We start from the raw sequence: 12,592 nt of genomic DNA on the forward strand, positions 1-12,592 counted from the left end.
TAGATTAAATTTTTATAATTTATTTTAATTTATCACAAAATACAAAAATACAAAATTTTATATTTCTGTCCATCAGTATCTTGTTCTATTCTATTCTCAGTGTCTTATCTTCGTAAACAAATGTAGTCTTAATATTACATTTGTCACGTTTTTGCTTATTGAACATTACACCTTACTTTCTTACACTCTAGTTATTTGGAAACTAATTTTAGTGGAACGTGATGTTTAATCGTTAAAAAAAAAACACTAAAATTAAGCTTATAACTTTATAAGTAACTGTTGCAAGGTGAAGTAAAGGCATGAAACAGCGGCAACACATTTCCCATGAAATCCAACGTTGTCGCAAGCCACAAAAAGAATAAGAATAGAGACAAGAAATCAATCTCTCTCTCTCTCTCGTGAAGGTGAAGCATATCTCTCTTGTTCAGCATTTTTAGATAACAGCAAATTCAAGTTACCACCTTTTTTTCTAACATTCAACCTTTCAATCAACAAATGGATTCTGATTTCTGGACCTCGCGTATCGCCGCCGCCAAACGCCACCATGCCCTTCACCACCATCACCAACCTTCCCACTTTGGTTCGTATCTCTTTCTCTCTTCTCACATTCTCCTGCCTCTGTTTAGATTAATCTTTGGGCACTGTTAGATCGTTTAGGAGTGGATGATTTTGATATGGAAGATGGGGTTCGACCTGATTTTCCATGCCCCTATTGCTATGTGGAGCTCGACATCCTTTCCCTTTGTTCCCATCTCGAAGACGAGCATTCCTGCGAATCCAAAGTCACGGTATGGATCTTGTTTCTGAAATTTATTGGAACCTTTATCTACATGTGCATAATAATGGAAGTCAATGATTGATCTGTTTTGTTGTGTAAATTGAAAATCATAACAAAACAAGAGGGGTTGGGTTAAACTAGCACAATATCCTTATTATTATGGTACAAATTAAAGAATGCCAATAATGTATATAAATATAATTGCCTGGTTTAAATTGGATGGAGTATTAGAACTTGTTTGTCAAAGAGGACTTATTATAAGTGATCCATAAACATGGTTATAAGTTATAACATGTGATAGACTCATGATTTATTGTTTTATCATGCAGATTTGTCCGATATGCTCAGCTAAAGTTGCGCGGGATATGTTGAGTCACATAACGCTCCAGCATGCACACTTGTTCAAAATATCCTTTCTGTGGTTATTCTGATGGTAGAAATTCATAGCTGAGAGTCGTTAAATGATTTGACAGGTTTGACTAAATTGTTATCTAACGGTTCTCAGCTATCAACTTCAGATGAAGTTAACTGCATATATGTTAAGTTGTAATTGGTTCCCTTAACTGAGGATTACTTACAGAGACGACGAAGGTTAAGAAGAGTTGCCATTCCTAACAGTCAGGCATTGTCTCTGTTGGGCCGAGATCTTCGCGAGGCTCATTTGCAGGTGCTTCTTGGTGGTGGATACCGAACAAGCAGCACTAGTACTGTGACTAATGCTATTACTGATCCCTTACTATCCTCACTTATTTTTAATTTCCCTGCTTTGGAAGCAGAAGAAATTTGTAAATCTGAGGTAACACATGTTGAAGATTCCTCTTCGAATCCGGCACCTGTACATATCTGGAAATCAAGGTGCTCTTCATTATCCTTTTCTGATAAAAAGACAATCAAAGTTCTTGCTTGATAAATCTTTGTTTTGCAGTTTTGATCCCTCATTGACATTGAGTAGTGAAGAGAGAGAGAAAAGGATGAGACAAGCTGCTGGGAGATCCGGTTTTGTGCAGGATTTGTTCCTTTCAGCATTGTTAGGAGACCAATGAAATGAAATCAAAGAGACTAATCATTAATCAAACTAACTTATATTGCATTTTGCATCCATCATTAGGATACAGTGCCTATTCAATGTTGGCCTCATTCATATTTTTGAAGCAGTGGCACTTTTGGCTTAGCTTTGATGATATATGATTATATTTACTAATGCTGAATTATGAAACTCAGTTTTTGCTGAAATTGTATCATATTCCCTATCAGGCAAAGAAAACGAAATTAGTGATCCAATTATTATTTATGGTTTATTTCAGTTGTGCAACACACATCCATGGTATCTGAAAGGCAAACTATTAATTTTGAGTTAAAGAAAGCATTGTGAAGCTATTGATTGGTATTTTATAATACTAGCTTTATTTGCAAAATGAGTTGGCAATATCATTTCTCTTAATCATAGTAATGTTGATCCCCTCCAACCAAATAAAAAATAAAATAATCACTTTTAAACTGTTGATGATTTGTTTTTTTAATGGACTCAATATTCGCCTTAATATAATTATATTCTAAAAAAATGATGGTTGTTAAATATATTATGTACTTATAGCAACAATGACATGGAAGGCACCTATAAATATTCTTCCTTATAAACTTGAATATCAGATATTTTTTTTCCTTGAAATGATTGGGGTAATATAATTGAGATTGGTCCAAACCTCTGAGCTTAGGTGTATACTGTATATATTTATTTTGTGTTTGCCATATCTGTATGTATGTATATATATGGCTGTTGCACAATCATTCTCTCCATTAAAGAATATATTATATAACCTGCAATGCAAGTCATCCAATTGACCCCACCCTCCAACACATACTACCAATAATCCAAAATATATAAGTGTGGTTAGTGATGAGTTTTGTGGTTCATTGAAGAAAGTAGATGATGGTGGAGCTATTCGTGTTGGGGTGCACAGGAATCGTGGTGTTTCTTCATGGTGCCAATTTCTTCTTCCATGCTCTCAGTCAACACCTTGCTCTCAGATCTCTCAGGTACCCTTTCCTTTCCAATTCTCTCTCTATTGCATACATGTTGATTGTTCTCTGTTTCATCTTCGATTGCAGTTTCTTGGGGTATGTAGGGTGGTAGATTTTTGAAGACAACAACTCAGCAAAGTTAATTCCATGTGCAACCACTTGCAACTGTCTTTACGCTTTGTACATGTTAGAGAATTATTAGAATCAATTTAGATCGTTTATATTTATATAGCATCTGTATATTAATTGTAGGATTCTATGTCTTTATTACTTTGATTCATTTAGCACCTATAAATACCCTTGTATATTGTACTTTTGATCAGACTGAATAACATACAGAACAGTTTGGTCTCTTGTTTCTAACAGTACATACATAAATATATTTCTTCAATTTGTAGTTACCATTGAACGTTATTCAATCTTTGTTCAATTCCTCAAAACTTGTTACTTATCTATATTATCTGCCTTGTTGAATTGTTTACTTTAGCTACGCTGGTTTCAACAAAATTCTAAAAGGTAAAAAGAACAAGAACGAAGAACAAGAAGTGGTTTAATTGAGATTATGGTAAGAACCAAAATAAACACAAATAACAGTAATATTCTATTAGAATATTAAGTGAATTTGGTATGCGTGAGATCCACTTCTCATTATGAACAATATCATAACTCTTGATATTTCACACATGGATGTCTAAATCTGTTATATGATTAATGATTTGTACATAAAGCAATAAGAATAATTGGTGATAATGTGCCTATGGACAACTTTGCCAGAGCACAAGAAATCATTGTTCTTGCATAGCAGCTGATTGACATGAACTGCATGCAACAGGGAAAAGCCTGTTAGAATGTTAGTTGCTTTCCTTGCAAGTCATTTTTGCTTAAGTAACACAAACTATAGGAAAATTTTCAAATGTGCTGTCATATCGGTGTTTCAGTAATTTTTAACCGTTGATCTTAATTATAAAAAATATATATAATATATACAATTAAGAATAACGGTTAAAAATTACTGATATACCAATACGATGGTATACTTGAAAATCTTCCCAAACTATAACACTCAATTTGATATTCTTTGTACAGTAGTACTTTCAATCAACTATATAAATTAAAGATTCACTTTTACTAATATAGTTGTGAATGAAATAATCATTGACTTTTTTCAAGAAAAGACCGAAATTCTTATCAATTAGGCTTATGTCGTTTAGCCTAAATCACAATGGGGTAAGTATTAACAGATTGAACAGGACTAAACTAGCAATATATAAGCTGTTTTGAGAGAGGCCTGTGTCTGCATAGCGTTGGTCTGCGATTTTACAAGTCAGTTCAAATTGCAAATTTTTTTTCTATCTTTTGTTTTTTTTTTTGTATTACTATTATTAAATTTATGAGTTATGATTATGACTAAAAAATTAACAAAAAAATAAATCACAGAAGAAGACACAAATCTTGTACAATAATAAATTGATATTTATGCCAATTTTAAGTTCAACTAAAGAGTTAAAGAATAAATTTTGAAGTGAAAAAAATAAGTTTTAAATAGGTTATTAATTTTTAACTCATATAAATATATTTTTATTAATATTATATATACTTACACTAGGTTATTAGATTGGTCCGCTAAAATACCAAAAAGAAAATTTGGTCTCCTAAACGGCGGGTTTAAACCGTTTAGCCCATAAATTAAATGGTGCGAATTAAAAAGTGAGAAAGTTTAGGAACTAGCAGATTTTGTAGTTTTTAGCTATTAATTATTTATCAATATTATTTTTAATGGTGTGAGATTGTATTTAATAATATAGAATCATTCAATTTCTTTTTAATAGTTAAGTGCTAACTAGAATTTAATAAAAATACGGGCACTTAGCACTCCTGTAAAAAATTATTAAAATTGCATATTTAAGTGGTACGAATTATGAATTAAACGAGTTAACCTATATATACCATGATACCTATACCTAGCTCTATCTATATCTATTGAGATTCCGTAATAGATTTAGCAAGATTAAATTTGGGCCAGTTTCGATCAACCTACATAGAGCATAAAAAAACAAAACCTACTCCATAAATACACGCTGGTTAGGCACATGTTGTTTTCCAAACACAAAACAAATTGACTTTTCTCAAGAGGAGACCAAGATTTTTAAGCGATGAAATTAAAGGATTAGTAATAATAAGGATGTTTTGTTTTCTAAACTATTTCTGCTTTTGTGTTCTGTATATGGATAGTTTATTATTACTCTATTATTTTTGCCTTACTTTCTCTAATGCCTAGGTGGAATGTGACGTTTCTTGCACTCTTTTATTTCATATATATACTAGTATTAAGCTACTCTAAAACTATATATGATGAAACACAAAGAAGTTCCAAAGTCCAGAAGAAATTAATTTATTTGAGTGATTTCTCTTGAAATATAAATTATTCTAGCATCAACAATTACTTGTTTAGTTTAATTGGAATTTTCCTTTTAAGGAGTAGTCAACGCCGTTGTTATTTTCATCAGATGCGTGGCAGGTCAACTATGTATATTTCTAACTTATCTGTTCCTCACCATATTCACTACCTTCACATATAATTGCTTGGAATATAATAACAACTTATGTGTTAAGTTTACATAGGATTGTGCTGATGCATACGGATTCGAAGTTCAAAACAAATCTTAACATATCTAACATCAAGTTTAATTAATTAATATGGTCAACACGTTTCGGACGGAAACAATTCAGAAAGAAAGGAAAGGCAGCATGCAACATATGCTGTAATAATGAAACTCAGTTATAGTAGCAGGCTAGCAGCCCACATTTATGTTTATTATATTATATTTCTTGTTAAATAAATTAAAAAGAATTAAGTTAGATTGATCTAATAATTATTTTTTGAATAATGTTAGGTAGAAAAAAAAGTTAGAATTTGTCTACCATTATTTTTTAAATATTTTTATATTGTTCTATATTACTCTTCATATTTTTATATATATCCACACTCTTTTAAAATATTCTATGATCTTCTAGAATTTTTCTAAAACTTTCTAGGATATTTCAGGATCTTCTATAATATTTTAGAACGTTTCGTAACTATCTAGAACATTCTCAAATACTTCATAAAACTATACAAACACAGTTAAATTTAATCTTCTAAAATTTACTGTAACATTAATAATTAATAAATACTAAATAAGACAAATTTTAATTATTTTTTATTAATTTTCTTTGATTATTAAATATTTTTGTATTTTTTTAGTCTATTTAAATAAATATTACGAATTTGAATATTATTTTATATATATAATAATTTATTGACCAATAACAAATCTCTAAATAAAATTTAAATTTGTCATAAATTAGTAATTCACCTGACAAGTACATTGTCAGAAAAAAAAACCAAAAGAATCATTTTATATTTTTATTCCAAAAATGAATCAAGTCAAGAGCATGCATATATATGTGAATAGGCACTTTTTATTTTTGATATGGAGGAGAGGTTGGTGTGTTGCAGTTTTATGGAGAGTACAGGAGCTTTACCTGCATGTGGTATTAGGGGAATACAACTCGGACCGAGGGAGTTGAGTACAGGAACACGGAGGGTCCGTTTTCTTTTATACCAACTCACGTGTTCGAAAAATATATTTTGTATACCAATTCGGAGGGTCCATTTTCTTTGTGTTGAAAAACAAAAAATACTAATCGAACAGTCCGATTTGTTAATGATAAATTTTAAATTTTTTCTCTCTCACAACTCGGACCATCCGATTTGGTAATTTAATTTTTTTTAAACAGAATTCGGATGGTCCGATTTCTTCTATCCCACATCCATATATAGCACCCCCATCCTCCACAGCAATGTATAACACACACACGCATGGCATATCTAAATTTTTTAGCCGTGAATAGGAGGGCAATAAGGTAGTCAAAGTCAATAAGTGGGAAAGGGAAACACGTGACAGTCATGTGGTCAAGCTTGCTGGATGAGCAAAGTTTATGCCATGTCGTAATTAGTGGTTGACACGTATGGATGGCTGCTGAGTAAAAGGGATGTGGATGGATTCTCATGCCTTCTTTCTGGACCCCACAAATTCTCATGTCGTAATTTTAATATTTTATTAGATAAAATATATTTTTCTTTAAAATTTGTCAAAAATAAAATTAAAATAAATTAAAATTTAAAAATATTTTTCGAATATAAACTTCAACAAAAAATACCTTATTCAATTTTATTTATCGCATATCTTCAATTTTTTTCCCCAATAGGTGATTGATACTCTCATATTCCTAAGCATTATTATTTGTTGGGTATCAGTATATGACTAAATTATTCCTTCGATATTAGATATTAATAATAGTATAAATACTATTTGCAGCGTATTCAATAAAAATCTATAAAATATTTATAATTGCCTACATTTGTTTATAGTATTTTAAAATTGCATGAGCGAGATTAATTTCATAATAATAAAGGTTAGCTAGCGGTTAACCTAAGATCAATTTACCACATTTAAATATATAATTCATCTTGCTAATATTCTCCGTTCAACATGTTCTTCTTTTAGATAACTATACAGTCCTATGGTATCAATTATTATTTTTGAATTCAATTTTTAAAACCCTAAAGTACGATTCCTTATGCCTTATAGTATTAGTGATATGAAATCAATATTATTAAAAACATATATAGTATTATTTTATATAGTATGAACGTATGTGAAATATTAAAATGACATGTGAATAATGGCCATTGGTTTTGTCGTATATAAATGAAGATTGTCTATTTCTTAATTACTTGGAGCTGGAGGGTTTTGATTAGGCTATAGTTAGCGTGTACGCTCGGTGGGGAACTCAGAAAATGGTGGCCTTTGGTTGAAAATTGACTATGTGGTATTTGAATTAATCTTCTTACTTGGTTCTTTTTCAATTTGTTTTCCTCGTGTCACTTGACACACATATTTCCTCGTTTTAATACATATATATACTACATAACTTTATATATGAGAAATTAATTTCCTTAGATGTTAGACCTAGGATTAGGCAAAATGAACTCATGTAGTAAACGTTATTCTCATTATCGTTAGGCAATAAAATTCGCTACACAAAGTCCATTTTTGATGGCTGAATTAATGACCTCCATTTTGATCGATTGCTCATAAGGATACACCAACTACTTTAGTTCAAATATTCCCCCGTTTAAAAATACAAATCTCTTTCAATTCTTTTAATATATTAAATTAAATTAATCTATATTCAATCCCAACACGCAGGGTATCCATCTAAAAAAAAAAGCTATTCATTTTTAAATTGAATTTATATACTATATTTTGTACAGACAACTTTAAGAACCAATTAAATATTATTGTTAAGTGAGCGCATCATGTAGATTAATTCATGAAAATGACCATCATCCATGTGTGGTTTTAAATTAGGTTAGATATTTATTTGAAGAGTAAACACTTAAATTGACCCAACAAATTTTAATTTTTAATCATTTTTGGATTAAAATTATTATTAGTTTTTATTATACGTATTACTATAAGAAAATATTTTTTCTCTGTTTCCAAACATGCTCCTAATCTGATATGCCTGTAATTATGTGGTGATCTTATTAGAGGCTTAAACTGCAGTGTTCCTTAATTAAAATTCCTTTTAATTAAAAATATTATTGTGAATATACATCATGATAATTTATAATATAAAAAAATTATTAAATATATTAGATAAGTATAGTAATATTCTAATAATTTTAACTATTAATTTTAATTATAAAAATTATATATAATATATATTAATTAAAATTAATCGTTAAAATTATTAGAACACGATGTTTAAAAACTTTTGTCTAGTATAATTAATGTACAAATAATTGACCTTCAGCAGCACATCAAAACAATAGTACATGATTCCAACGTTGCAGAATTTAATGCGCGCGGCGTAAATTGGAATCACCAGATACATACATGTAACATATGTACGTATGAAAAAATTGTAAATGTACCAGTATATCGATATTTCAATAATTTTTACCAATTAATCTTATAAAAAATATATGTAATATATAATTAAAATAAACAATTAAAAATTACTGAAACATATCCATATACTTGAAAACTTTTCAATACACGTGTATTCATTGCTTCACGTCTCCATACTCAAATTTGATTATCAATGAATGGCATACTTTTCATTGAACCTATATACGTACGCATGCATACATAGATACATACATACAGTGTGGACATATGAGTTAGTACTACGGTAAGTAGCTTGGTATATAGTACAAGAATGTGTTACATACGTACGTAGAAGAAGCAAGGAAGAAACACACATACATGCAACAGTCAAGACGCGTAACTGCACGCGTGTCAACCACTACCCACTACCCATTTCTTCAATTCCAATTAATTAATATAACAGGAAAGTTTTTACATGTACCACGGTACTTTTTTTTGGTATATTGGTATTCTATTCTTTTTAAGCATTAATATATAATCAAATATTTATAAGGATGAGATTGAATAAAAAATGTATTGACTGATTTTTTTTTTTTTTTTTTTTTTGAGAGCACCATAACCAAGAGTTGTTTCCTTAGCCTACAGAAAGGAGAGGAAATTATAATCTTGCACTTTTCTAAACAGATGACTTCCTTCTCTTTATTAACTTTAATTTTTTTGTCTCCTTTTCATTTCTCCAAAACAAATGACTCCCTTTGGCACTAACGCACTGTATATTTTATTTGCCTATTTATTTCATAGGAATATTATTATTATTATTATATAATGAGATAATACTATTTTATAATTTAATTTTGTTTATTTTATACATATAATACTTACTTACTAATCCGATTTTCTCCACTATATTAAAAACATGTTATTTTACTAAATGCATATTATTTGCCAAGATTTTAAATATTAATTGCTTTTAATATTAAATCTATTTTCATTAAATTATTTTAAAAAGTTATATTTAAATTAAAATTACTTGCATATATTAATTAATTGCTTACATTTATAAGTTAAAGATAACTGTTTTTTTAATTAATCCTCTTATTCTAAAAATAAATTTCTCTTATACAGTCTAGAATTTAAGATGAACACATAATTTTAAAAAATATTAGATAAAATACAATTAATTCTCTATTTAAATTTTTTTTTAATTAGTAGAATCTTTAAGCTTAAACTCAAATTTTTCCCACCAATTACTTTTGAAAACAAATTTAACAAATTTCATGATTATAAGCTCCCAAGCCGTCAAACAAGTTAAAAAAAAAAAGAAGAAGCTACAATGCTATCTCTAAAGTTAACTACAGCCGTTCACTTTTCCTCTCTTATTTCATGTGTTTTTTAGTCATTTTCTGTCTATTATTTTAAACATTAATACAACTACCTGTTTCGTACATGGAGCATGGATGTTCCAATAAAGTAAAAGGAACATGTAAAAAAATTCCAATAAAATAATGCAAATAGTTAATAATTGTAATTAAGTGCCGCCGCAGATTCATATGTCCATTATGTATGGCAAATTGGCAATGCATAAACAATAGCAGCCATCATACATATACATGCGGCCCCTCCCATCCCCTCATTTCAAATCAGTCCTTCTCACTCCTATAATTATTTAATTAATCCCATAAGCTGCTAGAATTAATTTTAATTATAATATGGATCTACTACTACTACATATACTAGTACCTTATCAAGTCACGCGGCGAGACACATGATTCCGCCGACAACTTTTTCTACGTACTGTACCCCATCGCCCATCTCATGTGTTGTTTTTTTTTTTTTTTTCCAAAAGGTACGAATGACCTTGAGCTCCTCCTATTAGTATGACTATTTGGTTGATACTTTGATTTGATTATGTTACGCCTCCACTATTGCTATTACTATATTTGAAAAAAAAAGGAAGGTGATTAGAGGTTCACGAAATAAGTGTGTTGAAGTATTCTATTCCGTTGCGGAGCCATCAAGGAAAAAGCTGCCCATATTCCGACAAATCACTACCTAATTCGTGCATTCAAATAAGGCCCCCCACGCCCCCCCCCCCCCCCCCCCCCCCGGCCCTCTCTCTCTCTCTTAAGCCCCCACTTTATATCCGCAAATAATAACGCTCATACCACAAAGCAATAATTAATAAGTAACTAAATGCAACATTAAAAATAAATTAAAAAAAAGCGCGCGTGAGAGAGAGTGCATTGAACCCAAGCATTAGCAAGAGAAAAGGAAGTATCAGAGAAACAAGGTGCGGGAGGAAGAGAGAGAGAGCATTGTCTGCTATGTAGACAACCCACATGCCACGTAATTCGGGGACTAGTTTCGTAATTTGGGCCTCTTTCTTACCAGCAGCACACCACAGCATATGTACAGTCAAATTCCTTGTTGACTCTCTCCATCGTGTTATCCATCATTCATCAGAATTCATAACCGCATAAGCCCATGCCTCATATCTCTATATAAACGCTCACTTGCTCCCCCGTTTCCTCTACACCTTATTCCCTCTCTTACCCACACTCTTCCCAACCAAAACCAAAAATTAATATTACTCATTATGGCTCCCAGGGATAAGACGGCTGCCGTTAAGGTTAACGGCAAAGGTAGCGCCGGCGTTAAAGAGGTACATTTTAGGGGTGTTAGGAAGAGGCCATGGGGAAGGTACGCTGCTGAGATCAGAGATCCAGGCAAGAAGAGCCGCGTTTGGCTCGGCACCTTCGACACCGCCGAGGACGCAGCGCGTGCATACGACGCCGCCGCTCGAGAGTTCCGTGGCCCAAAGGCTAAGACCAACTTCCCCTTTCCTGATTCCGACGACAACAACAATAACAACATCGTCGTCGTTAAGAACAACAACCGCAGCCCCAGCCAGAGCAGCACCGTCGAATCTTCCAGCCGGGACCGCGACTCCTACTCCGCCGCTGCCACCGCAGCAGCTGATTCGTCGCCCTTAGACCTTAACTTAGCCCCCGCTGGAGCTGGATTCTCCGGATCCATTCGGTTCCCATTCCAGCAGCCGTTCGCGGTGTTTCCCTGCCGGATGCCGGCGGCGAAGCAGGCTCTGTACCTCGACGCGGTGCTGCGTGCCGGCATGGTTGGTCACGGCCAGTTCGGTTTTGGTTATAACCGTCCCGCGGCGGCGGGAGCGCAGAGTGACTCGGACTCTTCCTCGGTGATTGATCTGAACCAGCACGACGGCGATGTCGCTAAGAATCACGGAAGAGGCTTAGTTCTAGACCTGAACGAACCTCCTCCACAAGAGATGGCTTGAACCTTAGGGTTCCGTAATTTTTAATGTTCCCGGATTATGAGTCTCTCTATCCTTTTTTTTTTTTTTGTTAAGAAAAAATCTAATTAAGAAGAGGTAATCGTTTTGTGAATAGAATAGATAGGCGATTATTGTTGTGTCCAATTTTTTGCGACTGGGAAACTAAACGATCCCGTTTGGATCTCTGTTGTTCCGGAAACCCCAATGTTAATTACGAAACTGCCACTAGTTTTTGTTAATGATGATGATGAATCAGTTGTAATAAACTAATACTTGCAGTGCAGTGCAGTTTTTGGCTTCAATAATAGTAGTAAGATGAAAATGTTTGATGATCCATTTAAGTGCGTGTATTATTAATTGGGTGTTGTTAAAGAGGCGGCCAGACTGGTTGGAGTATTGGTGGTGGTAGAAGGGGAATGAATGGTGAATGATTGATTGAGGAGAGGACGCCACGTGACAGATGTCTATTGCGTGTTGTGTTTTGAAGCTGACTCCAATGCCTAATACAGCGTGGGGATTCAAATCTACATCTCCCTCTCACAC

General features: G+C 32.4%; 2 protein-coding genes across 3 annotated transcripts; both read left to right on the forward strand.

The window, feature by feature from the left end:
• The first annotated feature begins 220 nt into the window (after positions 1–220).
• LOC112714555 (protein DEHYDRATION-INDUCED 19) lies at positions 221–3,240 on the forward strand. 2 transcript variants are annotated; one of them, XM_072205657.1, is made up of 6 exons: positions 221–580; positions 649–788; positions 1,108–1,185; positions 1,353–1,633; positions 1,704–2,815; positions 2,888–3,240. In XM_072205657.1, exons 1-5 carry the CDS (start codon positions 496–498, stop codon positions 1,819–1,821), a joined length of 702 nt encoding a protein of 233 aa, XP_072061758.1. In that variant the 5' UTR covers positions 221–495; the 3' UTR covers positions 1,822–2,815; positions 2,888–3,240. The 2 variants fall into 2 exon arrangements, with proteins under 2 accessions (XP_072061758.1, XP_072061759.1); XM_072205658.1 differs by having other exon boundaries at positions 293–580; positions 658–788.
• A 6,862-nt stretch (positions 3,241–10,102) lies between these two features.
• Positions 10,103–12,385, forward strand: LOC112714556 (ethylene-responsive transcription factor 4). The gene has a single exon (XM_025766175.3). It carries the CDS (start codon positions 11,339–11,341, stop codon positions 12,050–12,052), a length of 714 nt encoding a protein of 237 aa, XP_025621960.1. The 5' UTR covers positions 10,103–11,338; the 3' UTR covers positions 12,053–12,385.
• Positions 12,386–12,592: the final 207 nt, after the last annotated feature.

Source organism: Arachis hypogaea, chromosome 10, assembly GCF_003086295.3.
Source record: "Arachis hypogaea cultivar Tifrunner chromosome 10, arahy.Tifrunner.gnm2.J5K5, whole genome shotgun sequence".
Lineage (NCBI taxonomy): Eukaryota > Viridiplantae > Streptophyta > Magnoliopsida > Fabales > Fabaceae > Arachis > Arachis hypogaea.

Coding starts and splice junctions, on each gene's coding strand:
- LOC112714555 (XM_072205657.1), top strand. CDS start 496: ATGGATTCTGATTTCTGGACCTCGCGTATCGCCGCCGCCAAACGCCAC. Junction 789..1,107: donor CCTGCGAATCCAAAGTCACG/GTATGGATCTTG, acceptor TTTATCATGCAG/ATTTGTCCGATATGCTCAGC. Junction 1,186..1,352: donor AGCATGCACACTTGTTCAAA/ATATCCTTTCTG, acceptor ACTGAGGATTAC/TTACAGAGACGACGAAGGTT.
- LOC112714556 (XM_025766175.3), top strand. CDS start 11,339: ATGGCTCCCAGGGATAAGACGGCTGCCGTTAAGGTTAACGGCAAAGGT.